This window comes from Anser cygnoides, chromosome 11 (assembly GCF_040182565.1).
Source record: "Anser cygnoides isolate HZ-2024a breed goose chromosome 11, Taihu_goose_T2T_genome, whole genome shotgun sequence".
Classification (NCBI taxonomy): Eukaryota; Metazoa; Chordata; class Aves; order Anseriformes; family Anatidae; genus Anser; species Anser cygnoides.
In genome coordinates, this window is record NC_089883.1 from 12,358,871 (window position 1) to 12,386,584 (window position 27,714).

At 38.1% G+C, this 27,714-nt stretch overlaps 1 protein-coding gene across 12 annotated transcripts in view; it reads left to right on the top strand.

Annotated features, from left to right (window-relative positions):
• Positions 1-27,714, top strand: part of NEO1 (neogenin 1) — a 190,604-nt gene that overhangs the window by 51,991 nt on the left and 110,899 nt on the right. For all 12 annotated transcript variants that reach the window (XM_067003708.1, XM_067003702.1, XM_067003707.1 and 9 more), the window contains exons 2-4: positions 3,751-4,068; positions 21,501-21,776; positions 25,610-25,763. In XM_067003708.1, coding sequence (XP_066859809.1) covers positions 3,751-4,068; positions 21,501-21,776; positions 25,610-25,763 — 748 coding nt within the window. The remainder of the gene's footprint in view (positions 1-3,750; positions 4,069-21,500; positions 21,777-25,609; positions 25,764-27,714) is intronic.

Here is a 27,714-nt window from a genome sequence, read left to right on the forward strand (position 1 = left end):
TGAGAATCTGCTTTCTTCTTGAAAGTCTCTAATCCCTTCTGTGCTCTTCCTTCTTGGCGTGCTCTCTCTTGACATCCTCTGCTCCATACTCTGCAGCTTTATTTCTGTGGGCACCTCATTTCTTCAGGGTAATTGTTAGCCCATCAGTGGACTCGATCTGCTCCAGCCTGCAATGAAGATGAGACAAGGCAAACTACTTTTTTCATCTTGATTAAAAAATCTTAAGAGTAGAAATAGGGTTCAGTTTAAGCTGGTTGCTCTGCTTGTGCTGACCTGCAGAATAAAAAAGTGAGGTTGCAATTTTGAGGTGTTTGGGCAGAACTGACTTTTCTAGAAGGCAAGAGGAGCCATAGTTAGAACCAAGATGTATATTGTTTAGTGTGATTGGTCACAGAAACAGTGAAAATGAAGAATGACAGCTCAGATCTAGCGATGGATCTAAGCTAATGCATTGAGCCTGGGAAAAAATGGGTACACTGATGCTGAAGGGGCTCTCGCAAGTGAACTTAAGCTTACCTCAATGTAGACATGGCTAAAATTGGCTTCTGTCACTTCCTGGTGATTCCCACCCACCACTTCTGTGGCTTTTTTTTAGGTTTTATTTGAAAACTCAAAAAAGGCAGAGAAAAACAAAACTGTGTGGTTGTGTTTGTTCTGGTAAGGATCTGAACCTCTATTGGAAAAAACAGAGTTTGTAAGTGAGGAAGAAAGGCTGATAGCTTGGCTTGCATAGAAGGCTTCCTATTGGAAGACCCATGGCAGTAAGGCTGAATCTTTAATTTAGAGAAAATCTTTAGGTTTGTGGAATGGTGGATGAGATTATACTGATAAGCATTCAGAAGTATTTTCACGCTCCTGTGACCTTTCTGCCACATCTGGTAGATTAGAGCCAAAACTCAGAACTCTGCACACAGAATCAAGCAGGTGCTCATGTAGGTGGGTGTGTGCAAATCAAAGTTACAAAAGCACGTACAAATTTTATAATTGTTCTGTTTTTGTTTTTTTGCTTCTTTATCACCAGGAAAGACAAAATCTCAAGGATTTGGATAGTGACATAGCAGATCTAATCTTGTCTAGGACCAGTACTGTCACTAGGGAAGCCTGTCTTTCTCTGTTACTTCATCTTTTAATTCTTATAGGTAGAAGAATATCTGAATGATATAACCTACAAAAGCATAATTTATCTGTTGTTTCTTTCACACTGCCCCTCCTGCCTTATCTTCAAGTTTCTGTGAATCATGAGGAGGAAGACAATAGGCTTTGTGCAGAAGGCTGAGCCCCTCTCCAAGGGGAGCTGAAGTCTGTTTGGAGACGAGGGACTTTGTGTGCTTCAGTGATAGTGAGAATTGCATCAATTTGTTAATTAAGGCTATTTGAGAAGGTAAATCTCTTAAAACCCCCAAGTGACTGAGGAAGCTAAAATGCTTACAGGACAGTCTGCCTTTACAAGTAAAGGCTTCCCACCTATTTATACTTTTTCTAAAAACACATGCATGGTAATTATTCTACCACTTACTGAAACAAATCTAGTTATTAAATGCATATTCCTCATAACATTTTAAAGCATATCAGTATTGACCTTATTGTGAAAAGTGAAATTATTTTAGCAAGTATTTTTATGCCCCTTCCTGACGGGTTTATTGTGTGCACCATAAGCTTAAATTTGTGTCTCTGCTCATCAGTTTGTGATATCTGTCCATCTGCATTTAGACCCTTTTTTATGATGCCTTTCGCAAGTGTTACAGGTTACCTTTAAGTTCTTGGGAGAATTGCCTACGAGGAAAAACACATCCTTAATGTGTTGGGTGTTGCTTGCTGCCAGGTTGATGGGTAAACCAGTAACTGATGGTAAACTGGTTGATGGGTAGCTCTGCTACACAAATACCAGATAAAAAAACAGATAAAAATAATGCTCTTGCTTCCTATGCAGGAAAGCAGAACAGGATTTTATTCACTGTGATATTGTCTAAATATTCAACTTAAAGGCTGTATAGAATTAAGAAGCAATACCCTCACTTCATGTTCAAGATTTTCTTTTCCCTTTTAAGAGCTATAAAGAGACTTGAAAGTCCGACCAATTTTTCCCTTGTTTCCTTTAGAGCACCTACTAACAAATAGCTTAATGATGAACAACACTTGCACTATTTTTTAAAAGATAAAAGAAATAAGAAAAGAAGTGATAGCCGTGTCATTGCCTTTCCAGTCTCCAAACAGCCTAGTGAAAAAAAACTGTTTGCAAAACTGTAAGGTTTTTGTTAGCTAAAAGCTATTTTTGTTTTCTCAGTGATTGTAAGTAGCTCTGTAAAGGGGAATGTCACACATCCATTTCTATGTAAAGTCAAACTTCCTTTCTGTAGTTGTTAAAGAACATCCTTGTGCAATATGTTTTCAGCATGTGACTTCAATTTATTCTTAAAATTTTTAAACAAGGGTAGTCCAAGTGTGTCACTTCATGCTGAGAGTACTGTAGTAGACACTGTGCTTGTAGAAGATGTTTTAATTCATTAGGATCAAAAAGCATAATTCATTGATGCTTTCATTCATTAGGACTATTCTTTAGTTGTTGCGTCCACTGAAAATAGTTAATTTCCAGCTCTTGCAAAGAGATCTTGTCTATTTTTTTTCAGCTAGTGTTTTTGTTTCATGCGTTCCCTTTTTACAGCTTTCCTTCCTTATATACAGATAGGAGGAATTGGTGCAGCTCTGCATTGAAGTTGAGGCCTGCCTCAAAATTTTGGAATTTTTAGAATGGATTTTTTAGCCCAATCTAACCTTTTGTTCCATGTACTTTTAGTTTGGTTTGTTGGCATGCAGCTCATAAATGCTCCCATTTATATCACCATGATGTTTTGTACACATGTCCACCCTTAGTCCCCAAATGGAGGAGAGGTGGAGCTTGCCAGCGTATGAGTGGGGAGCCTTGATGTTATTTTGGAAGGTTGGCTTTAAAAAACAAAGACCCCCCTTCCCCCCTTTTCTCAAATCAACATTATGCTGTTCTTTCCTGAAAGAAACTTTCCTCCTTCTGTTTTCCATGGATGATTAAGTTAAAACAAGTCCAAGTGATACTAACACGCAATCTTTCTGCTTGACCAAATACACTAGAAAGACAGTAATTAAAATTCACTTCTTAATGGAAAGTAGACACTAATTATAGATGTCTTTTGGGAATACTTAAACTAGAGAAGTAATTGTGTTTATCCTGAACTAGAATAGAAGTAAAAGATGTTTTATGGCTCTTGCATGACGTGTTATGCTCAGGATTGGAGACTTTTTCTCTCGAGGGCTGAATTATTCTTAATGTTTCTTAATCTTCGTTACACAAAACAAATTCATGCACTGCTGTTACTGGCACCCATACCACAAAAGGCCAAGAAGAGAGTCCTCAGAGTACATGCTGTTTGTATAAATGTGTTATTCGGGCACATAAATTAACAGCATAAGTTTTGATGAGGCAGATTTCTGTGTAATGGGTTGCTCGGGACTGTTGACCACATCAATTTCAACGTGAACAAACCAGTATGTCTTAGGCATGAAAGATTTGACTTCAGTTTCAAGCGTTCATTGGTATATGTAGTTAGCAGAAAATACTGTCATACAGACCAAGCTGTTTCTAGGGAGACGATACTGCAAGAACTGAAAGTTTCCATGTACAGTTGAATATTTTAAAATGATGTGCTTTATGTTCTTAAAAAAAAGAAAGGCAGAAGGCTAACCCCCAAATTGTTTTGTGTGCTCTGTATTTTCCAGGATCCGTTTTGAGGACCTTCACTCCGTTTCACTTTCTGGTGGAGCCAATGGACATTCTGTCAGTTCGCGGAGCATCTGTTATAATGAACTGTTCAGCTTACTGTGAAACCCCCCCAAAAATTGAGTGGAAAAAAGATGGGACTTTGCTAAACTTGGTGTCAGATGACCGTCGCCAGTTGCTGCCAGATGGGTCTTTATTAATAAACAGTGTGGTGCATTCCAAGCATAATAAACCTGATGAAGGATATTATCAGTGTGTGGCAACGGTGGAAAGCCTGGGGACCATTGTAAGCAGAACAGCAAAGCTCACGGTAGCAGGTAAGGGTTTCTTTGCTTAGTTTTTCGTTTGTTTTAATGTATAACTAACAGCATGATAATGTAGAATGTATGCTCTTTCTTCCAAAAAAGAGAAGAAGCTTTCCACAAAAGCAAAAGATAGTTTCATTGCTTATCAATGAAATTAGGACTCTGTGTTCCTTTTTCCTTTTTTTGTTTTAACTAGGTGAAATTTGTCATACATTCTGTTCATGTAAGTGGCTTAATGTGTGGGTATTTCTCAAGAAATACTGAAGATGAGGAAAATTAAAATGAATGGATTAAGAAAAAAGTCAGGTACATCTAATCACTACAAAGATTTCCCACAGCTTAGAGTGAGCCAAAAATAAAATGTGGGCATTTACTTTCTTTATGTGTAAACATTCTTAAAGATAAGTTTATTTGGCTTGTATGTTGAAATTAATCTGCCGTCTGTGTCATGAAACATTTGGGAAGCTTCTAAAAGCCAGTGACGTGAAGAATCCCCAAAGAACTAGAAGACTGGTGGAAAAAACATGAATGCTTGGGCTTTGCCTTTTTTTTTTGTTTGTTTGTTTCTTGAGTGTCAGGAGTGAACAAGGAAGTTTCAGAAATTTGAAAAGCAGGTGAATTTTGCAGGCAAGCGCGAAGAGTTTGACTGGGAAAGTGATGACGTTCCCAGAATGACGTTTGCTTATTTTTGCTTAAATCAGGGCTCGGGGCTGTCAGGTTACGTAACTGTTTTGTAAAGTACAACTGCAAGAGACTTAGAATTACCTTGTAAGAGTGAGAGTTCAAAAACCAACAAAAAAAGGTGAAGTAAAGCAATGTGACTAGAAAAAAAAAGCCTGTGAAGCAGTTTTCTTTTGTTTCTCTAACGATGTTTACCAGCCTTTCAAACAGTTTTTTTTCTTTGCTTAATAAATGTCTCCAGGTAATGAATTCTTCCTGACTAGTGGTACAGCATCCCCAGAGCTGCTGCTCATTGCCATTTATATTCAGATGTTGTTTCTGTTAAGTTAGCTTGTAGCATTGTGAAACATCAGAAATGCGGCAAATAAACAAACCTGCATTTTTTTTATACCTTAAGTGACTTTCAGAATCTCTATTGAATGAGAAATACATTTCTAAGTTTCCTGGCAATGAGGACAATAAAAGCAGGTCTAACGGTGATCTCAGACCATTACCACCTTCTTGCTGTTACCATGTTCTTGCATTGCTGTTTGTGTTCAGTTCTGCTGCTTTCCAGGAGATCACTCAGTGTCATGCTTATGTTATTGTTCTGGTCCATATGATCATCACATAAGGTTAATGGGGTTAAAAAAAAAAAGGATATTCCAAAATGCCTTTAAAACTTCAGAGTTTTCCTGTATCAATGCAAAATATATTGTTCTAATTGATAGTTTTAAAAAGGATAGTCTTCAAGACCCTTCTACTAATGAAAAATAAATTCTAGCGAGTTTAGTTTTCAAAAAACGTATACTGGAAAACCTTAAAATATTGTCTAACCCAAGCTAACACAGATGTTTACTACACAAAGTTTCTTCTCTGATACTGGCCTACCAGCTGCATTAGCAGAATATTGGTCAATCACAGGGAATAAAAATGGTAACCTTTTTGTTCAGGACTGGACAAAATGCTGTTGATGCTTGTTCTTCACTGCCTTACAACCTCCTGCTAAGTTTGAAACCTGCACAAGAGCATCCTCTGGCTGCAGTGTGCTTAAGTTGTTTTTCTGCTCCAAAATGTGAAATGCAGATGTGTGAAAGCCCATTTGAAAAATGAGTGTAGTACTAGGAGCTGTGCAAGCCCTTACACAGCGTTAAATCCTTTGAGGGCAGGGGAAAGGGTAGCTTTGGTTGCCAGAGGGTTTGCAATATTCCCTTCTAACTGTGCTATATTGTTTTTATTGACCTCATTTGGATTCCACAGCTTTATCAGGTATGTTCTTAATGTTTCTTTTCCCCCATCTTTGTTGTAATTGGAAGCTTTCGAGATGCATTAGCTGTGGGGATAGTTAGTGTGGTAAAGTCTCTCGCTGGTCTCAGATAACAGTGGGAGGCAGCTCATTTTCCTCTTAATTGTGCACTGTTATGTTGAATTCCTATGGTATGTGTGAATGTTGCACTGTGATGCACTTAATTTCTTTATCAGAGAATATTATGCACATTTTAACTGCTACTTAATCATTAAATAACTTCATTATCTGAAAATGACAAACTCTGTTTGGTTAGGGAGGCCAGGGCATAGAAACAGGCAGTAAAACCAAGCAATGTTACATCATTTTATATATAAATATATGTAAATATATATACATGTAGGGCTTGAGCTTTTAGTCTTACAATTGTGCTATTCTCCCTGACAGCTGATGGATAATGCTGAACAGTCCACCTGCTGTGAATCTTGTGCAAAGGTTTAACAGACTTTAAAATTGTGATTAGTTTTTGGAATGATTTGGAATAATTGGACTGGTCTAAATCTTGAATGTCAGAAGAAGCAGCTCTTGCCAATATGACAACAGGTATTGATAACGCAAGGTGTTGCAAGGTGACAGAGGTGCTTAGTCGACTATTGCATGAAAAAATCAAACCCAAACACACTCACTACCTGTGTCGAGTGTGTCAGACAGTGAGCTAATACTTTTCATTAGAGAACTACTTTCTTGGCTTTTTCCTTCAATTTATGTTTTTGACACAGCACTATGAACTTGTCATGGCATGGGAAAATTGATGTTTGTAGTGCATTTGACAATGTGCTTTTAAAGAACCTTTTCCATACCTGATAGTAGATGAGAAGCCTTTACTCTTCAGGCTTCTTCAGGTTGCAAGAATCGAAGTTTCTGTGGCAACTCTGTCTCCAAAAGAAGTTGCTCTTTCCCTTTTCTAAACTGGTTTCTCATGTGACTCTAAAACAAACAAACAAAAAAAAACAACCAACACCAAAACCTAAACTTTCAGAAGCTATGATTTAAAAAAAAAAAAAAATATGAAAAACACTTTAAATCAGGATGATTTGTCTAATTTGAAATTGTATGCTCTTAGAACTTGATAGTAAGTTATTTCCCATTCTACAGTAGGTCTGGCAGAAAAGCTTTGATTTCTTTTTTCAAAATTCAAATGTTATGAAATTTGTTAGTTATCTTTAATGATCAGTTGTTTCAGGAAATTTGTCTTTTTTCTATGAAACGTGTTCTTCTATATTTGTTTTTTTAGCAAAATCAGGTTGACATTGTCACTGCCACTATTTCTTTCCTTCTTTGTTTCTCATCCTCCTGCTGTGCAAACCCAACCACTATCATGCTCTAAACTGGATTTGTGAAAAGATTTATTTCTTTTTAAAGGCATCTTTGTTTTGTTTCTTTCAAATCAGAATATGACTGCACCAACATCAGAGCAAGGGAGGGATTTTAAAGTGTGGCAGTTACATTGCCCATCTAATTTATGGGTATTGCCATTATTATGATGGATTTAACTAGGGAAAGTGAAAGGAAATGGCTAATATATGTAAAGCCACAACATTTTTTTATCAGTGTCTTACTAGTGTGTTTTCTAATTGCTTTTTGAAATGCAAATCTGGCTTTGATACTTAAGTACCAGTTATGCCTAAAGAAGGGTAAAGGGTTGCAATAGCTTTTACAAAACAGATTAAAAAATATATACAAATTTGGGGAACTGTATAAGTAATTCATCTTGGAAAAATAAATTTATATGTATTTTAGTAAAAAGTATGATGATGATAACTTAAAATGCCCCTGAGGTAATTTTTTTTCCCAGTCACTGTTTACTACTCCTTAGTTAAAGCTTTCATAAATCTTTTATTAAGAGAATGGGCATACAAAGAGCTAGAAGGTGTGAAGTGACAGTGGCAGTGAGCTTCATCATAAGGATTTATTGGTTTTACACAACCATTTATAGACTGTTCACTAAAACATTTATTTCATCCATTGTCTTTTTTTCCCCAAGTGAATCCATCTGGTTTTTTTCTTAGTCTTCCATTTGTCTGCATTTGCTAATACTTGGCTTTGAGCTTTATATTTAATTTGCTTGGCTGTAACAAGTTGCTCATATAAAAGGCAGTTGCTGCCTTACTATTAATTACAGGTATGACTGAGTTTCCTTCAAAAAGCTCTTAATGTTAAATTATTGACCTTTTTTCTTCTTCCTCAATTAAATAATCTCCCTTTAATTAAGTAATATCTAAATAGCTCTCTTAGATATTCACAGAAATTGTGTTTTGAAACCTTCATTTTGGAATTACTGTTAGAAGAAGGACAGGCTCGTTAGTGAGCATGAGACTTGAAGACCAGAGGAAGAAGGCTGTTAACTATCTTCTCCAGCTTGCTGCACGATGTTACACAGAACCTCTCAAAAATGGGGACATCGGGCTTTTGACCTGTGTTTGACCAATGTGATTTACGTGATGTCAATATGTCATATAGAGAAAGAACTTCACTTGAGAAATTGTTCCCGTTTTCAGACTCCTGGTTGCCTTTTTAAGCTTTATTTGTGTCTTGAATTTATCAAGCTTTTGGTTTCCAAGCTGATGGCTAGAAGAGCTCTTTGTGTAACTGCCACTGAAATTACAGGAGGCCTCGATGAACAACTGCTGCCGCATTTAATGTAACATCGTTTGGAGGAATTAATTGAATTAGGAGTCAGGAGATGGCTAATGCCTAATCCTGCTTCTCTCGCTGGTTCATTACGACTTCAGGGAGATCTCACTGATCTGACTTCTCCTCAATGGGTTACAAAAGATTTTGTCTTCAATAAATTTAAAGTATTATATTTTGTAATGTACGAGGATGCTTTAAATGAGTACCCTAGAAGAAAGACCACAGAGAAAATTCTGTATCCATTACGTTTTTGGGATGGTGTGTGGTAGGTGAAGCTGTGGCCAAGAAATGAAGATCAAGGACCTGCAGTGAGCACAGCTGGTGGAGGGGAGGGAGACCTGGGTGGATGTGTGCTTGCAATTAAGGCCAGGGCTCTGCCAGGAACATCATTAAAGAGGTGTGTTGTGGTTGTGGGAACTTCTCGCGTTTTCTAGTGTTTGGGTACTTAACATAAATAATCATTTTATCATTTTATCTGTAAGCAATGGTGAGAGGAGAAGGGTTTTGCTCAAATGTTAATTTGGATTGAAATTCTATGTTTATCTTTGCTATAACTACCAAGAACTGCATAAAAATAGGCAGGTTATATAGTTGTGGATTTGCACGAGTTTCTTAAAGTTTGCCTAACTTTGAAGATGATATCTCAAGAGAACTTTGTATCTTACTGTATGTGTGACATTCCTGAAGGATAACGGAGAAGCTTAGTGCAGTGGCTGAGCAGAACAAACTGTGTGCTTCTTCCAGCTCCTTGGAGATGTAGTCAGAAACTACAGTACTTTAGATTGAATACTCAGTATTACTTATTTCCCTTAAGGGGGGGAGGGGGGGGGGAAGAAAAACTTGTTCTTCGTGAATAAAGAACTTTCTATACCTTTTGAATTGGAAAAAACATAAGAGCATAGACACTTCAGTGAATGGTACTTCAGAACACTTAACCAGTAAAAGTAAATGACATGGGTGATAAATTTTCCTCACAAAAGTATGTCTTTGTGAAAAAATCATCTGCATTTTCCATTTCATTCTATAACAAATTATCTCTGAAAATAAATGCTTTTTTATCCATGAGTATGGGAAAGGTTGTTTTTACAAAACTGCAGTTTTGTCAGCTGTTTGTAGAAACTGCAGTGTTTAGAGAGGGCAAGAAATGTTCTAGGTTATATGTAGTTCTGAATTCTTACAATCCAGTTTGTCCAGTTAAAGTAGAAAAAAGATATTTATTAGGACTGGGACTGAAAGCAAAGATCCAGATTCAGACCTGTTATACATATTTTCAGTGTAAGACTAGAAAAAAACGATGTCACTTCTGATCCAGGATCTGTTCCCTCTTAGGAAGCAATTGGTCTGTCCCCCTTATTTTTGCATGCACTTTCAAGATCTTGTGTATCCAGTTAACTAGTCGTCTTCGTTTTAGAGTCCTGAGGGGGCACAAGTAGATCTGCAACACCCATGTCTGAAGTTTCTGCTTTTATAACAATTTAATATTACTGATCGGGAAAACGCAAACTAGTATGTATTTTCTAGAAGTGGAGGTAATGTTTTGTGCAGTGAAACGAAGCCTGGTGAGAGAGGAAGAGGGATTATGGATCTCTTTCTCAGATGGGTAGGTGCAGGGGAAAAAAAGCTGAACTAGTGAAATCTCACATCTCCATTACCAGCTAACGTACACGTAGTGGAAGTCTTCCTTCTTGTTGAAGATGGTTGCGTTAGCTAGTCTTTTTGATTCCCAGACATGCAGCACTCAAACCTCTAAAGCCTCTGGTCATTCATTAAGACTAAGATTATTTTCTTAATGAGGCATTATCTTAAATACAACATTCCATTTCATTATAAACCAGGATGATTAGTTTTATCGGTTTACCATTTTGGAACTTGCACTGTTAAGGATTAGCCTTGTAATTAGCAAAGACAGTATCCTTTGTGCGTGCTGGTTAGTGGACAAAGTTGGCTTTATATTATAAATGACATCAAGATATGTTTTTTTTTTTAAAAAAAAAAAAAGCTTTGTGCAGTATATGTTCAAATCTTGACCTTTTGCCTTTTGGTTTTGAAAATACCACGGCAGTAAGGCTTATCTCAGGAGAAGCATGAATTCTGTAAAAGGGAGCTTCACTCCCAAATTTCATTTTTCTAAAGTCACTTGGGTTTCTAGTAGACGATCTGTTGATGGATGACTCTACATGGTTTTGGTTTTTCAGAAGTGAAAATTGAGAGTTTATTGATGATTCATCAGCACCCCTGAACAATAAAGTTGGATGAATGTTGTTTAGATTGGCTTTCCCGTTTGTTAATATTTTCACTCAAATATATATTTTTTTCATTATTTATGTTCTGCATGTCAGCACCAGAAATCCCTTTTGTAATTTTGCTTGACAAGTTTTGCAGAGATTGCTCACTCCAAATCCTAAACTGTCAGGCAAATGATAGTTACATACGCTGCCTGTATTCTTTTCTAACTGTGTCTTAGAGTGTGGGATTCAAAAAGATATTTCAGCTTTAGTATGACAGGCTAAAAGTGATGGATCTCCACAATGGCATTGTTCAGACTTAAGATCAACTGAGTATTACATTTTGAAAATTATAAGAAGCTGTGCTATCACACCTACCCAAATGAAAGATGACACAACAGCGGTTAAGGCTAGGAGGGATCATGGCAGGGGTGTATGTAATAAATGGTGTGTTTTTCAGAATAGAAATTCCAAGAGGTAGTTCAGTAACACTGAAAAGGAAACAAAATGGAGGAAAATGATATTTAATAAGGAAAAATAATTTATGAAGCTTGCTATGTCTGACTTCAGTGAGGTTGAGGTCTTGGCAATATTCCTACAAATGTCTCATCATTCATATACTTACACTAGAAATAAAAATAAAAACCAAACAAAACCCTTCTTATTTGCATATAAACCCCCCTGTTTTGGGGGACACTGGGGAGAAAAATCTTAATTTATAGGTTTCTGCAAAGGTGCTGCTCTTCTTTTGTTAATAGCAGCTGAAGTCAGAGGCCTGGATTAGATGCACCATCAGTATGCCCTTCTGTGAGTGTTCGTAGTCTGCACACACAAAGCCAAGAAAAAGGCTTCATTACTGAGAGACCTTTTTAAAAAAAATATATATATATATACATATATATGAACTTAATTTCTAGCAAGTGTCCATGATTCTAGGGCCAGTGGTGTGATAATCCAGATCTTTGTTGTTTTAATCCTCATCCCTGTGACTGATCCACAGCTCTGGCAAATAATCTAGTTAAGCTCATCTTTTTCAGCTAAATGCTTCTACTGAAGTTCATTCTTCTGCTTTTTTTTTTTTTTTGCCTCTTGGTATGTCAGTCTTCAGGTACTTTATTTTTGGGGAGCGTTCTTTGCTATTTGTCAGCTCTCTATGTTTTTCTGTGAAATTGCTTAGGTTACTTCCCATCTTTAAATGTCTGTCTTCAGGTACCAGCTGTCTCTGTCTATAGAGTTGCTTGTGAAAGTTTTTCTGATCTTTCCTCCAGTTTCATGATAAATTTATCCTGGCAGTCCTTTCTGTGCATTAATCTTCTTTGAATAGCTTGTTCACATGAGCTTTCGTAATTGATAGCCTCGCTTGGATCTAAAATTATTTAACCTGTCAAGCTCTTTTCTTTCACCAGAATACTCAGATCCTATTCTTCTTTTGTTACGGCTATTGATTTTGTTTTAGAAAGGGTAATTGTGAGCCTGTACTTTTTTTTTGTAAGGCTTTCTATTGATCAAGACCTGAGGTTTCTTAAATGCTGCGGCAATCTGCATGTTATCTTAAGGTTTTCCCTTAAAACCCTGCAGTGCTTTCTTCATTGCCCTGTTAGAGTGATCTTCAACAGTATCAAATAAATTATTCCATTGGTTTCTCCTCCTCTCTTCATTTACATGTGCTGTTAGAAATGCCTACTTACCACATTTCTCAGCATCTAAACAGATGAAATTTGTTGTGGATACTACAGTTTTTCCTGCTGCCTTGGAGTGCTATTGGTCCTGGCAACTCCATTCTTTTCCCCTATAATTACAAGCCCTGTCTCTGATTTTAGTTTAATTTAATCCTATTATTTTAGCTACACCATAGCAGAGTCACTTTTTCTGTATTCCTACACTATTTCTTGCAGCACTCTGAGCCTGACCTCCCACTGTACAGTGGACACCCCAGCCCCATCTTCCTTCCTTGTGGTTTATGGTCATCATCAACCACCTCTGCACTTTTGAAGATCTTGCTTGAATCACCTTTTTTGCTCCCATTTAGTTCTTGGAATTAGTGTATTGATCTCTTCTAGATGTCACCTGGTTGGATTTGGATTTCTGTTTAGCCTTGGTCTATTCTCTAGTCTTGTCCTTGCACTGAAAAACACTTTCAATACCTTCCCAAGATGAATTCTTAACTTCTGATTTTTATTTTATTTTTCCTCCAAAGACTTTCCAAGCTACTTTTTTTTTTTTCAGGGAAGGTTGGTTTAGCTTCCCACTTAACATTGCTTTCTTCCCAATTATTATTATTATTTTTTAAATATAGCTGAACCTTACCATGTCAGCGCTTTCTGTAGCTGCTTCACTCCCAGCTTGAATACCTCTGCACACTCAGTTGCCTTCATAGAAGTTCTGCCAGGACGCGTTCTGCAATTGCAGAGCAATCTTGTTAAGATGGTGAGGTTGTCTGCTTTTCATTCCTGTTGGTGGCCTGCTGTCAAAATGCATTTCCATTGCTCAGAAAGGGCAAATATGTTTGAGCAATGATAAATTAGTTTTCAATGTGAAATTCTTCATGCTGGTAGCCTGCTCGACTTTTTTCTTCCAACTCAAACAGTATTTAATCAACCAATTTCTTTATTCTCCCTGTCTTTCGCTTTGAAGTTACAGGCACCAGGAGTGCATCCTTTCTCAGAGCCAGCCTCACTTGTTCATGACACTGCTTTACGGCTGCTCCCAGAGCTGCAGCCTGTCGGGCTGAGGGCCTGGATCCTCACAGCAGATTTGTGATGGCACAGAGCAAACGCACTCAGGTGTTACAGTTTTTAGAGTTGGGAACTGGTACCCCAGTTAATACAGTATCAAGATGTACATCATGTCTGTTTTTTTTCTTGGTCCATTTTAATATTTTGTTATCCCTAGGACTTCTGTCAAAGGTAGTGTTTGGCAAAATAGCATCATAAAGTCATTTCTAGAAATGTGACCTGTCTCATGCTCAATATTGTGCTGTCAGTCACAAGTCCAGTGGTTTCACCAGGATTATCTTCTGTATCATTTCTTTTCATCAAGCATCCACGAGAGGAGTCGGCAGCTGACATATGGTATAAAGAGCTGTTTCAGTTCCTTAGGAAGTCAGGATCTTATTTATTTGTTTCCAGTGTTGGGCTGAGGTCAGAAGATGCTCTGAGATGTGTGTTCTGCTTGAAAATCAAAATTGAGCTGTAATACTATTGTGCATGTTGACATTAATTCAATGTGGAAAGAAGTTTCTTCTACAGTCTGCGTGACTGTATTATGCTGTTGTATTTCAGTTTGGGCTTCCAGGATATTAAACTTTGCAAAGTAATATCACTAGTACATAAAGGACAACTATAAAATGTGTTTTGTTTCAAATAATTTCTATGAAAAACTATTTTTTTTGCCAGGTAAAACCTAATAATATTCTGATGTATTTTACCAGTCAAAGCACCCTCTTAAATTTTTGTGTGTTTTTTTTTTTTTAATTTGTGTTTCTGTGGCAATGCTCAGATCCAAGTCCAAGGGGCTTGATTGCAACCTAAGAATTCCTGTTATCCAACCTTGTGCTCCAGGGCATGATCAGCTTTGCTTGAACTTTCCCTGTTGGAGGTCTGTTTTGGCAGATGTAATTCTGTTCCTCCTTACGCAGCATTGTGAAATGTTTTTGAGGCTGTTCCTTTATCTCTATTTAGTTTTCTGTATAGTTTCCCCAAGTCATAGCACCATAGGATAATTGAGCTCAGAAGGGACCTCAGGAGATCTCTGGTTCAAGTGCTTCTTTCAAAGATCAGGCATCACACCAGGTTAGTGTATGTATGCACATCACATGCATACAGCTATATACGTTAGCGTTTGTTCTTACTAATATGTACAGTGACATCCTCTCCTTCTTCCCCTGCTTTTTCAGTTCTGGTCATGGCATACCTTAATAAATCACTACTGTATGAAGTCAGTATGTGCTATGTTAAGTATCTCACCAAGGCTGTGTTTGAGAGTCAGAATTCTGAGTATGCACTGAAATTTTTCATGCTTTTTTTGTATTCCACACGCTTCTTGCTTTAGCTTAGCCAACGAGACCTTTAATTTTTTTTTCAAGTTGTAATTCTAAGAATATTCCATATAAGAAGCATCTGATCTTATCTTAATTCAGGTAATGCTGGACTTCTGTTCTCCATGAATGTTTTGCAATTATGAAGCTTAATCTGTTTGGTAGTGAGATTGAAGAAGTATGTCTTACTAACAAAATTGTATTTTAAAACATGTTTCACACCTCTGCCACTCAGACAAATGATGCTGAATAATGTTCAAGCAAAGGAAAAGAAGAGGAGCTGTGATAATTTAATGAAGTGTCCACAGATGGCTGGACTTAATAATTTTTTAACAGGGTTCGGGTGCGAAGCTGATGCGCTAACAAAATATGCGGCATCTTTGAGATCCGCTGCTTCACTAGAGGATAACAGATGTTGTAGCAATTCTAACAATAGGGCATCATGTTTCTATACACTTTCACCAACGTATGTTGCTAAAATCTTCATGTTTCCCAAGAGGCTATTTTAATAAACAAAATAGTAATAGAGCTATTAATTTGTTTCAGTTCAAATTTGATTAGGAAAAAGAATTGGGGGAAAATGAAAAATTTCTGAAGGCTATCAGTGGTTTGTTTAATCATTCTCATTCTCTTTGTGTCTGAACAGAACAGGTTAATGTGTAAGGATCGTAAGGTGCAAGCTGTTAGCTGTAAGGTGGCAATATTTGTAGATGATACTGTTAAAGCTTGGTAAGGTATGAGAAACTTGAGTGAGATTGGGCAACAGAGTGTTTTTGTGGTAGGCATTTGGGAAGCAGTAGTTTGGAAAAACTTGCAGCTACTCCAATATATATAATATATATAATATATAATAATGCAGCTACTGCAATAGAAATAATCAGGGAAAAATGGGAGAAAATATTTGCTGAGTACATTGGGATATCATAAAAAAGCCAGAAACCAGCTTTGGGAAACAGTTAATTGTGTAAACATGTACAGTAGGGTGTTTCAGGACTGTTTAATTCTTAAAATATTGTGTTAAAATCTGCTATGTAGAGTAGCAATGGAGGAGACTCGAGCACATGACAAAATATTTGTGAAAATTTGATCCAGCAGGCTTGTAACTGTGTAGTAAGGGTATACAAACCTGTCATAGACAGGGAAAAAGTGAATTCCTGTGCAGCCATCTGTTGCCCTTGAGAAGAGCAAGTTACTCTTTTTTTCCCTACTTTTGTTTTGCAGTCTTGCTTGGGCAAGATTGATGCCAAAAGGTTAGTAGGATTCTAAAGAGGATTAAACGTGTATGGTAATAGCATCCACATTAAATAAAAATTGAACATTTACAGTGACTGCTGACGGTATTCAGAGCAGGAGGTAAGCAGTTCCTCTGAAATCAGGAGGAACATTGTCACAGGAGTGAGTAGTTTAGTAATTGTTGATTATGGAATGTTTTTTCTTCTTCCAGCCTTCTTGGAAATGATTGGCACTGTCCGTGGCTGCAGAGAGACTGCTGAACTAGATTAGCATCTGGCTCAGTGTAATGAATTCCTCTTCTCCTGGAAAGTACAGGAGATGAAATACTGGCTCTGCTGAAGGCAGCAGACTACAGCCAGAATTTTTACCATCTGTGTTTTCCAGGAGCATGGGAATTACTGCTCTTCTAGGCACGTCATTGCTTTTTCAGAAGTCAGGACAATGGGCCACACATCTCAGCAATGCTTAGACTGGGAATACAATTTGAATGGAACAAATTTGCATTAAGTAGATTGTTCATTCACATTCCTACCATTGCTCTGGTCTTTTGGTGGGGGGAGAGACAAAAGGGAAGGAGAAAATAGGGACAGGGTTGTTTCTCCCACACCCCTGCATTTGCATTGTCCAAGAAGAAAATTTAAAGTTTGTGGTGCATCTGATTTCTATTGTATACATGTGAGAATCACGCTATTGCTTATGTGTTCTTCTGCCAGTTTGTAGTGAACATTCCAAATGGAAAGTCATCCTCCCAAATTGAGTTTATTAACCTACGTTCCTGCTAGGTCAGGAGTATTTTCCTTCAGTGTCCTAAAATCGATACATAATATATTTGTGCTGCCATGGAATGATTAATGTACGTACAAACATGAAAAAATTATCTTTAATATCAGAACCCCAAAGTATCATTTATCATTATGTTCATTTAGTAAATGATGGGGTAATATCTTCAACTGAATGCTTTGCAACATGTGGGTGAAGAGTGGGTGCTGCTTTCTCATTAGATATCTAACTAATTTTCATTATAATAGATCATCTTGCTTTGATGTGTTGATTGAAGTGACTGGGAAATAGAAACCGTTATGAGAAAAATGTATCATTTTTTTCAAAAATTTAAGTTTGAAGAGTAGCTCGAAAAATGTGTTCACAATTCAAATGAACTGAATTAGCTGGCATGGTTTTGAAAACTATGTTAAAAAGTTAGGGAAATGCAGGAACTCTACTGATACTTCGAAGTGGAAAAGAAAAGCTCTTTAGTTGAAAGACTCTAGGCTGATGGATGGCAGGGTATTTTCTAGTAGTATACTGCTATGGGGATGTATGCCAGTGCTCTGGACCTGTTGCTGTATTTATAAACAAGTCTGAGAGTTAATTTTTAATTAAAGCTTATTTTGAATACTTTTTGTAATACGTCGTCACTGTTTTGTGGTTGTCTGTTGGTTAAAGCAAAAGGGTCCTCCTACACAATGGAGACTTTTAAGCAGTGCAAATTGCAAGTAATCCTAGAATAAGAGAAAATTGCTCTTAAGACAAAATTATGACCTGGGTTAAAATTATATATCATAAAACCATACAAAAGTATGATCAAATAAAGATTTTACTGGCATTTAAGATGGCCTGAAAAAGGAACTGTAATTTCATTGCTAGCGAGTAATGAAACCATCTTAAATAAAGCTTATTTAACCTTAATGGAGGGCTTGCCCACAACAGAGTATACAATGCCTTTCTGCCCCTAAAAGTGAATAGTACTTACAAGCGATTTAAAATAAAGTGTAATTGAACTGTATATTAGAAATTGCAGGGCTTTAGTCCTCCGGTAACATTCTCACATATGCTATAGGTTGCTAATGCAATGATTGTACAGGGTGAAAAAAAAAAAAATTTCAACAGTTGAGATGAAACCAGAAGTCCCAATGTTCATCTGACAAAATAAGGAAGTCCAGATCTCCTTACCAGGCTGCTGAAAGAACTGGCTTAATTTGCAGGTCTGTTAGTAAAGATTCTTAATGAATTGTGAATGCAGGGCTAGTACATTCTTTTTGAAGAATAACTGATGCAGAATGTGTGCCTGAAAAGGGAAAGGGTGATCCTAGACCAATTAGTCTGATCCCAACAGTATGTCCTCGTTAGAAGGATTTTGAAGGTGAGGGTAATTGAGACGAAGGAAGATGGACAGAAGGCTAAACTGTAACATGACTTCTGTCTGTGGTTTGCATTTGGGTTTCTTGATGAAGCAACTGATGTCTTGAGCAGCACAGGCATGCCACAACACAGCCTTTTGTTATGCTCTCCTGTTAGAAATTATTAAAGGTCAAAATGATGGAAATTTAAATGAGAATATTGAGATTGATAAGAATCTGAGGTAATTATGAAAACTTAATGGCTTATATTGAGAGGGAAATTTTCAGAATGGAAAGAGGCCTCAGAGACTAGGTTTTGGAAAGATAATGTTTAACATCTTCATCAGCCATTTATTTTGGTGTAAGAATGAGATGCTTGCAAAATAGCAAGTGTGGCAAATTTGGAAGACCTTGTTACTCTTGCTAAAGCCTTGCTGGTCTCATAGGAATAATTAAATGAGGCTGTAGACTGAATGATGGTGAAACTTAGCACAGTGTGCAAAGTCATGCAGATACAGCAATATCCTTGGTACTGTATTAAGTTGGGATGGAGGGACTGGTGATTTTATAGGTAAGTCTAGTTATATTGGTTGATTACAAGATTGACTATCATCTGCTGATGTACAGAGAGCTAATGTGATTCTTAAATCTATTGGGAAGATATTTTCAGTAGACACGAGGAAGCAATTTTGTGATACTAACCTGGACATCTGTAATCAAATGTTAAATGACAATAGGCATATCAAATTGTTGGGTCTCTGTTTAGCCAGTGGTGAGGTGCTGGGTAGCAGTTGAAGCAAAGGAATAAAGGAGGTTTTGACTGGATTTGAGGAGAAAGTTTTTCCGTGTGAAGGCACGCAGTTCCACAATAGGTTGTGCATTGGGGTTTTCAGTATCTGACTGGACAAATCCCTGAATAACCCACTCTGACCTCGTAGCTGACCATGTTCTATCTAGGTCCCTTCCTACGCAAATGATTCTGCCATTTTGAGTCTTTGAAGGAAGATAACTAGGATGGTTAGAGGAATGAGGAAAAGAAACTGAAGATTGTGGCTTCATTAACTAAGCAGAAGGAAAGCTGAAAGAAGATTTTTATTCATGTGAATACCTTAGAGGGAGGGAGTAATGGTTAATATCAAAGATGCAAAATAATTAATACCAAAACAAGGTCAAGATCAAAGGACTAGAAGTTGGTTGGAAATACAGTAGGAGTGGAAACTAGAAACTTACTTTCTTCTCAGAGGAGTGAAGTTGTGGATGGAGCCTCCAGATAGTTCTCCAAGAGGGGGGGAAGTATGTAATGTTTAGAGGTGAACCTGTACGAGGAAGGAATTACTTGTCGAAACAGAAGTGATCTAGATGTTGGAGGTGTAGCGTATTAGAAGTCTGCTCAGATGTTCTCAAGGATTGGGAAGATCTGTGGTTTTGTATTTTACTTTCTTGGAAATTGGGGCACAAAAGGTAGGTTACTCGTCCTTCCCCTTTCCTCCCCTTCATGTTGACGAGCCAGGCAATATTTTGCCATGCACATATGCTCTAACATTAGCTTCCATGGTCTGAATGGTTGTTTGCTCTCCCTTTTGAAACAACAAAAGAATTGTAAAGCACCTCACATTTCTGATGAAGTCAAACTTCTGGAAGTGGCAGCTATGCATAAAGGACTTCAGCGTTCGGCTCGCTGGAGGAAGCAAAGAAGGTGAGAGCTGAGCCATGCCTGCAAGATGGTGGTGTTGGTGCTTTCAGCGCTGGGGTCCTGGCTGTGGGCAGCAGCCCTGAACTAGAGGTTACCAGAGCCAGCTGGTTCTGCTCTTGTGCCAGAATAATTGTGCTCAGATGGTTTCCTTTGTGTAACCCAGTCCTGCTTTCTATCTTCTGCATTGAAGGCACACAGTGTAGTGACTTGAAAGGTAAAAGCTTAAAATCTACTTGAAGCAGGAAGGGAGAAGGAAAGGCAAGATGTCAAGAGTGCCAACAGGCTGTTTCTGTGACAATATTAATTTTGAGCATAAAGAAGACCAGAAATCCTTCTTGGAGACTGTTGCTGCGGTCGGGCTGCTGAGGGGCTTGGCTGTGGCGGGGCTGCCTGGAACCGGCTGCAACCACCTCATGGCGCCCGCCTCACCTCATAGCACCGGCCTCACTGCCAGCACCAGGCACCGAAACAACCACGAAGCTGTTCGTAGGCCACGGATCTTCCTGTCAGAGGCTCTGTCACGTATCCTGTGCAGGAGGTTGTTGTGGAAAACCTTTTTATTCAGGAGATGAATGTGTTCTGTGCGTAGAGCTGCTGTTTTGGTTTTGCAGCTGTAGCTTTATCTTGTGAAGAGACTTCATTCTCAAAGGTACTAATGTGAGAAAGATAAAGATTTTCTTATGGACAAATGCAATTTTTACCTTATGGTGCTATGCTTAAGGCTTTGGGGAGCTGAAAGCTTCAAAGGGATATCTCTTTTCCATTGAATTTCAGTCAGATTTGGTCCTTTAATGCCCTCAGGCTACTTTCCGTGGCCTGGTTAAAATTTCAGTGAAGCTAAACCATTACTTGCTGTGAGTTAAACCTTTACTTATATGTGGTTGTAGAAAATATTTCTAATTTTTTTTTGGTTAAATTCTTCATTGCTAATCTTCTAATTTTAATATTTGAAATCTAAAAATACAGGGGGAAGAAAACCCTCCTTATAAGTAGTTCTGCAGGTGGTAAATTAAGATGTTGCCTGGATTGTAAACTTCAGAGTGGAAAGTACACGAAGCCTTCTCTTGTGCTGCATCAGCTGTTCAGTGTCGCAGTGTCCCAGCGTATACTAGGGGGCATCTGTGTTAATGCTGTATGAGAATCCATGGCTTTTACAAAATATGGTTCAAACTGTATTTATTATGCTGTACAAGGCAGAGATACTATCTTGATGTTTGTGTTCTGTGCTATATATTCCTTAAGTAGCAATTCTGGAGAAGTGAGTGGAGGTTACTGGCATGTCTGCTCCTGTTTTTGAGGACTCCTAAGACTTTTTTTTTCTGTTTTCCAACATTTGCTTATTTCTAAAACAACTGATTTATTTGCCTTTATACTATCACTTTGCTATCAAGTTCTAAGGTTTCTAAAGAGTTGGAGAACGTTGTACTTTTATTTTAAAGAAGATTCGTGAATCTTGGCCTGTACTTCAAAGCTTTGGTGTCACTTTCAGAATACCTCTAATTTTTGTCACTTTACTAAGTTTTGTATTTCCTATTTGCAGGTCTTCCCAGGTTCACCAGTCAGCCAGAATCATCGTCTGTCTACAAAGGAAACAGTGCAATCCTTAACTGTGAAGTCAATGTTGACCTTGCACCATTTGTGAGGTGGGAGCAGGATCGTCAGCCAGTCTTTCTGGATGATCGTGTATTTAAATTGCCAAGTGGAGCTCTTATTATTAGTAATGCTACTGATACAGATGGAGGACTCTATCGCTGCATCATTGAAAGTGGTGGGACCCCCAAATACAGTGATGAAGCAGAGCTCAAAATTCTTCCAGGTATGAATCTGTTTTTCTTCAAAAAGGAAGTAAAAAATAGTCCACTGATAGGGAAAACAAAACAACCAAGCTAAAACAGCCAAACATAAGAATGCTTGTAAGGGCAACAAATGAGAATTCCCCATGTTGCATTTTTGTATGTTTAAAGTTGGACTAAGTCTAATATGCATTGTGGAAGCTATTTTTCAAAGTAGCTTAAAATGAGTGCAGGCACTTAAACTATGAAGTATTTTGGCTCTTGGAAAGACTAACCTGTATTTTGCATCTGGAAAACAGAAAAGCAAAATCAGTTACCAGTGTATCAGCTCATTGCAGTGGTTGGAAATAGGTCAGACGTGCAAATAGTTTTTTGCCATGTTTGATGGTTTGGCTTTCAGGGTAGAATTTCTCTTAAAAAGTTGTGAGTGATACGGTTCCATTGCAACAAGGTACAAAGAGAGAATTAACTCTGAGTGTAAATGTGGGGATGTGTAAGTTCCTCAGACTAGAGTCCCTTGTTTAAAATATTGTTGAAGTTTCCAAAATAAATGGTTGTTTTGTTCCTTGCTCTTGGGATGCTGAAGCACTTTTTAATGATTCCAGTATTGAGGAACTTCTGATTCTTAAATGCTAGACCCTTTGGGGAAGTTTCCAGATCCCAAAAAGGGGATGACCATGAATCCCATTATTTTGTAAGGTTTAGCTATGCATATTGTTTTGAAATATGTAGGTTTTTAAAATGAGAACAAAAGTCCAATTCTCACATACTGAATGTTGAAACAGTGTTTTTTTCTAAAACAGTATTACGTTGTTGAACAGAACTGTGTCTTACCAGATGTTCTAACATGGAGTTTTGAAAATTGACCAAGAATAAGACAGGAATGGGAATCGCTCTTTCCCAAACTAGGAAAACATGGGTCATGTTCTGTAAGGGTCATCTTAATGATATCCAGAGCTTCATGTTGTCTCTTCTGATTTAGTCTTCATGTTGGAATTCTGATTCAATTTTTACTGCTTGGAGGACTGCCAGAGAGGGTTGCTAAATCTCCATCTTTGGAGGTTTTCAGGGCTAGGCTGGGCAATATCATGATTCACCTGACCTACTGTTGGTAACAGCGGGACTTGAAGCAGGTGGCTGCATCAAACATCTTCAGAGGTCCCTTTTAATGAATATTTCCATTTCTCATGGCTATGTCACTTCTTTGTTTAAAATACCCCAATTTTACTATTGCAACTGTCTCCATTTTAAAGTAGAGGCGTCTGCTAGGTTTAGGTAATAAATTATGCTTAAACTAGGCATTAGTTTCATTAACTTTTTCACTGGGGGGGGGGGAAGATTCATCGTCCTTCAATGAAGGAGATAATTTTTGAAGAAGAGCGCTTTTTTGAAAGACACTTAGTTGAATTATTTTAGTTTTTTTGGTCTTGGTGTTTCTACAGACTCCCAAAAGAATATTAAGATCTTTCTGATTTTTGGCAATTAAAGACTTTCTAGTATGCTTCAGTACTGTGTTGATCTCTTTGAATTCTTGATTCCTGATACAGCCAGAATCTCTGCAATGTGTTATTAAAGGTGACTTAAGACCGTTATTCGCAGATACAAATAATGCTGATTCCTTTCTTGGTAGTGAGTCTAAAAGTGTCAATAGTGAAGTTTTGTGAAGCCCCCCAGCAGGCACATTTTTTTTTTAAAGTGGGATTAAACTGTTGCACAGAAAGCTCTCTTAATCCTGAGTAGCCACATAATTGATTGTTAGGTTTGAGATGCACTTGATTGAAGGATTTGAATTAATCTGCTCTTCATTGGCTTTATTCCAATTTTAAATCGTTATCTGATATGTGCATGACAGGCACTCCAGTGTTCTGCATCTAAATCTTTGAAATAAGCCCAACACACACTTGCATAATACAGATTTTCATCCATGGACAGTGCGGTACGTTTCCTCATAGCAAGCTTCCTTAGAGCATTCAGTTTGCCTTTCATCTGCCACAATGCAGGAGGACACACTTCTGAGCTCTGCTCCTTAATTAGCAAGTAGTTTCAAGTGTAGGAACGCAAGAAAAATAACCGTGTAATTCTTGAATCCTACTTCCACAAACCTGAGAACTCAACTCCTTTTTATGAGCTTGGAGGGTAAGCAAGTTCTGTCTCCAGTGAATGAGACCAGCTCCACTCCCCAGTGTAGCGATTACTCGCTGGCAATCTGTTACATCCATTTTTTTACAACTTGGTTTGCTCCATATGCCGCTCTGGGTCACTCTCACTACGTTCATGCCTGTTCACACATGGTATTATTTCTGGAGCAAGCAGACTAGTTCCCTCTAATAGTGAATGAGGGTGGAGCTGCTGCGTGGGCCTGGGACAGATGGTGTGATCCAGAATCACTCGGAGTTTGGCTCCCTCAGCTTGGGACAGTCCTGAAACATAACTTCCATCAGGCGTGGTTCTCTTGAATACTTTGGCAGCCTCTTCTTGTTACACCTTGAAGGACATGCATGCCCTTGGTGTAGGGCTGTAAATGCTCAGTTAATATTCGGAGAACACCAAAACCAACAACTTGGAGAAGTTCCGGCAAGTATTGTGTAGGTCCCAGGTGAGACGGGCCAAATACCATGCTTGATGGACATGGTGGGTGCTTCAGGGAGGAAAAGTGGTGTGGGCACAGAGTAGTTTGCCTCCATTTAGGTGGTCAAAGATAATTTTTTGATAAAAGGTTGAGGGTTTGTCCAGTTCTAGAACTTACTAGGTGCCAAACCAGTAAGCACGCATCTGAATATTGAGAGTACAGCAATTAATGTAACACAGACAAAGGAGTTTTTTGAGCTGTTAGTAGAAGGACTTATGATAACTAATGTAGCAGAAAAGCTGCATCTGTTATGTAGGAATTCATGTAGTTCAAATCATGGTGCAAGGCATGGATTATTGGACAGTACTTACTAGTGGGTACGTTTTCAGTTCTTACAGCCCAGGTGGCCTTTTCTGATAGTTACAGACTGAGTAAGTACGTTCTTCGCTTTTGCTTGTTCTTAAAGGGGGGGAGGAGAGAAGAAAAAAGGAGCAAAGCCCTCTCCAGTCCAAATCAAAGCAAAGCCCAGACTAGTTGAGAGGATTCACCGTTATAGGGATGGAAAACTGGTATATTCTTGTTTTAGGGCAAAGGTTGCATTAGTTCAGTGTGCAAATTGTCTAGTTTATTGTTGCTTTTGCTTACGGTTCACTTTCTGCTTTGGTAACTTCATTTTCATGTGCATAACGGCAGTTTCTCAAGCAGCCACATGATAAAGTCAAGTATGATATAATGGGGACGGCTGAGTCCAGTGCTTTCTGTAGAATGTATTCCTGGGCTGGATGGGCAGAGTAAGGTGATGGTAATCCATGAAAATGGTCCTGGATTTGTACAATGGTGTTCTTTCCCCATAGCTTTCAGCCCCAGCGTAGGAAGTAAGTTTGTTAGATGTAGGTTCTTACTAGCCAGCCTTGTGGTGGTGGCCAGAGGTAGGCTGGACAAAGTCAAACCTTTATTTTTTTTTTCTTTCGTAAATCTTGACTAGCTGATGGAAGTGTCTGTTTCAGGGCTGTAGCTTTTAGCTGAAATTGTTTCCCAGGCAGTTCAAGGGGTCAGAATCCCGACAGTGTTGAATCAGTTTGCAAGTCTGGAGGAAATGGTAAAGAGCTTTTCTTGTGGGAGGCTGGGAGAGTATTTTGCAGAAAGCTTTTGTAGGTAGCATGAGGATTCAGTCCTGTGAAGAGGCAGGAAAGAAATTAGACATTTCATTTGTTTTTTTTTTATTGGTATGATCACGTCCTGATTCTGCATCTGGTAACTCTGTTGTCATTTACAAAATACTTGCAGATCCAGAGGAGCCACAGAACTTGGTCTTTGCAAGGCAGCCATCATCGCTTACAAAAGTTACTGGGCAAAGCGTGGTTTTCCCATGTGTTGCTGTAGGATTTCCAACTCCATATGTCAGGTGGACGAGAAATGAAGAAGAGCTTACTACGGAAGGGTGAGTTAAGTTAATACATATTACTTATGTAAGAGTAAGAATCCATAAACGCAGCTAGAGTTACAATTTTAGATACATGCACAACTTGCTTCCTACTCTTTTTACGGTTTTTAAACTGGTAAAATAGGTCGTGGCTTTCAAATGGTGGAGGGTTTCTAGACTGAGCACTATGACAGGGTAGTTATGAGACTTGTAGAACAGTCACATATAGTACCTTTTTTTACAGACATCTGAAACCAAGAAATCTTATTTGAAGCAGGAAAGTTATTAAGAATAAGTTACTTTTAGGTTGCCACTGGAGTAAAAGAAGCGACTAAGGGGATGGGGACATGGCAGAAAAGCCAAGGTTGTCTTCATGCTAGCATATTATCTCTGGAGATTCCTGCGCTCACATTACTCTTCCTGTGATGAAGATGTCCAATATGCATCTATGTGTCCCTTAAAAATTTAAGAACAAGTGTTTAAAGAAGAATTTCATAATTTCTCATTAAAGCAGAATATTAAAATGCTAGGCATGATTTAAAAAAAAAAGTGTAGGCTTCCAAGAATGTGTTAAGTGAAAACTATTATACATTGCCACTGGTGTATTCATTCAAAACAATGTGGTCCAAAAAAATATACGTATTTAAAAAGCAGAACAAATCCTATGAAGAACAAGAAAATTATAACCAGATAGTTGGATGTTCTATATCATTCCAAGCTGGTGAGATTCATGTAGAAACAAGTTAGTTGTGAAACAGTGAGAGGTGAAGTTGTTGCAGGCTACAGCATGGCTACCACCCGGTGCAGCTAAAGGAATACACAAGTCATTTTACAGCAACAGCGATAGCAATATGTCTTTCTTTGTCAACTCTTGTATTAAAAAGTATATGGGCTTGTAGTGTAAATTGTCTTTATCAGGAAAATGCAAGCTTCTGTAGGTAATGACTAACGGTTCTAATACCTCTGAGAAATTGTGTTGATGTCAATCTGATGGCCCATGATTTTATTTGATTCATTTTTTGTAAATATAAGAAATCATTCTCATAGAAAGGATGGTACAGTCTCATTAGAATTGCACAATTGAATATGATGAAATGTCAAAATGAATGTGCCTGGTAAGATCTTAATTTGTTTTTCTTATGACATAACATCATTTGACATATATTTTTACAAATGTTTGCTGCCTCGCCCCTCTGTTACACTATCTTTCTCCAAGGTATGTCACATTCAGTGCACAAGGAAGGTGAAGCTCACATCCTGGAGAGCTCTCATTTTATTTTCTTCTCACTTTTTTGATTTAAAGCTCAAATCATCAATTCTTCCTCTGGATACAGTGCTGCTAAGTCTGTTAGGAGCTTTTCTGTGCACGTTGTTGTGAGGGCTTCCCAAATATTCTATTGCTTTTCAAAATTTGGTGAGAAATTTTACAACTGGCGAGCTGAGGCATAACATTAGTAAGCATATTTGATCTTAATATGTGCACAATTTGAGCCAAGCATGACATGATTTTTCAGAATACGTAGCATTAAATTTAGCATTGTTTCACTTTGGTTACAAGTATAGTTTCCAGTTGAATTATGCTGCAGTACAAATCCCTCTGTAGACTGTATGTCAAGTTCTTGGTATGGGCAGTCAGAACAGCACTTGTCTGCTAAGACCAGCTCACTTTTAAAGCATGGTTTTGTGTCTTTCCATCACCACATGGACCCTGGTAAGGCAAGAACAAGAGCCACAGGACGGTCAGTTTTCCCAAACATTTCTTTACTAAGCACCTGTCTACTTGACAATTGAGCTGTTCAGGTTCTCTGCCAGGCCCCAGTCAGCAGTCACAGACCTGCAGTATTGCACCTTTTTCTTCCTGTATGAATGAGTTAATGCATCTTCTCAGGAAAGCCTCTCACCAAACTGCAAGTGCCTGTGTATTTTTGGAATCTGTTGGTTGCCACATCCTCTGCATGTGTACTCACTG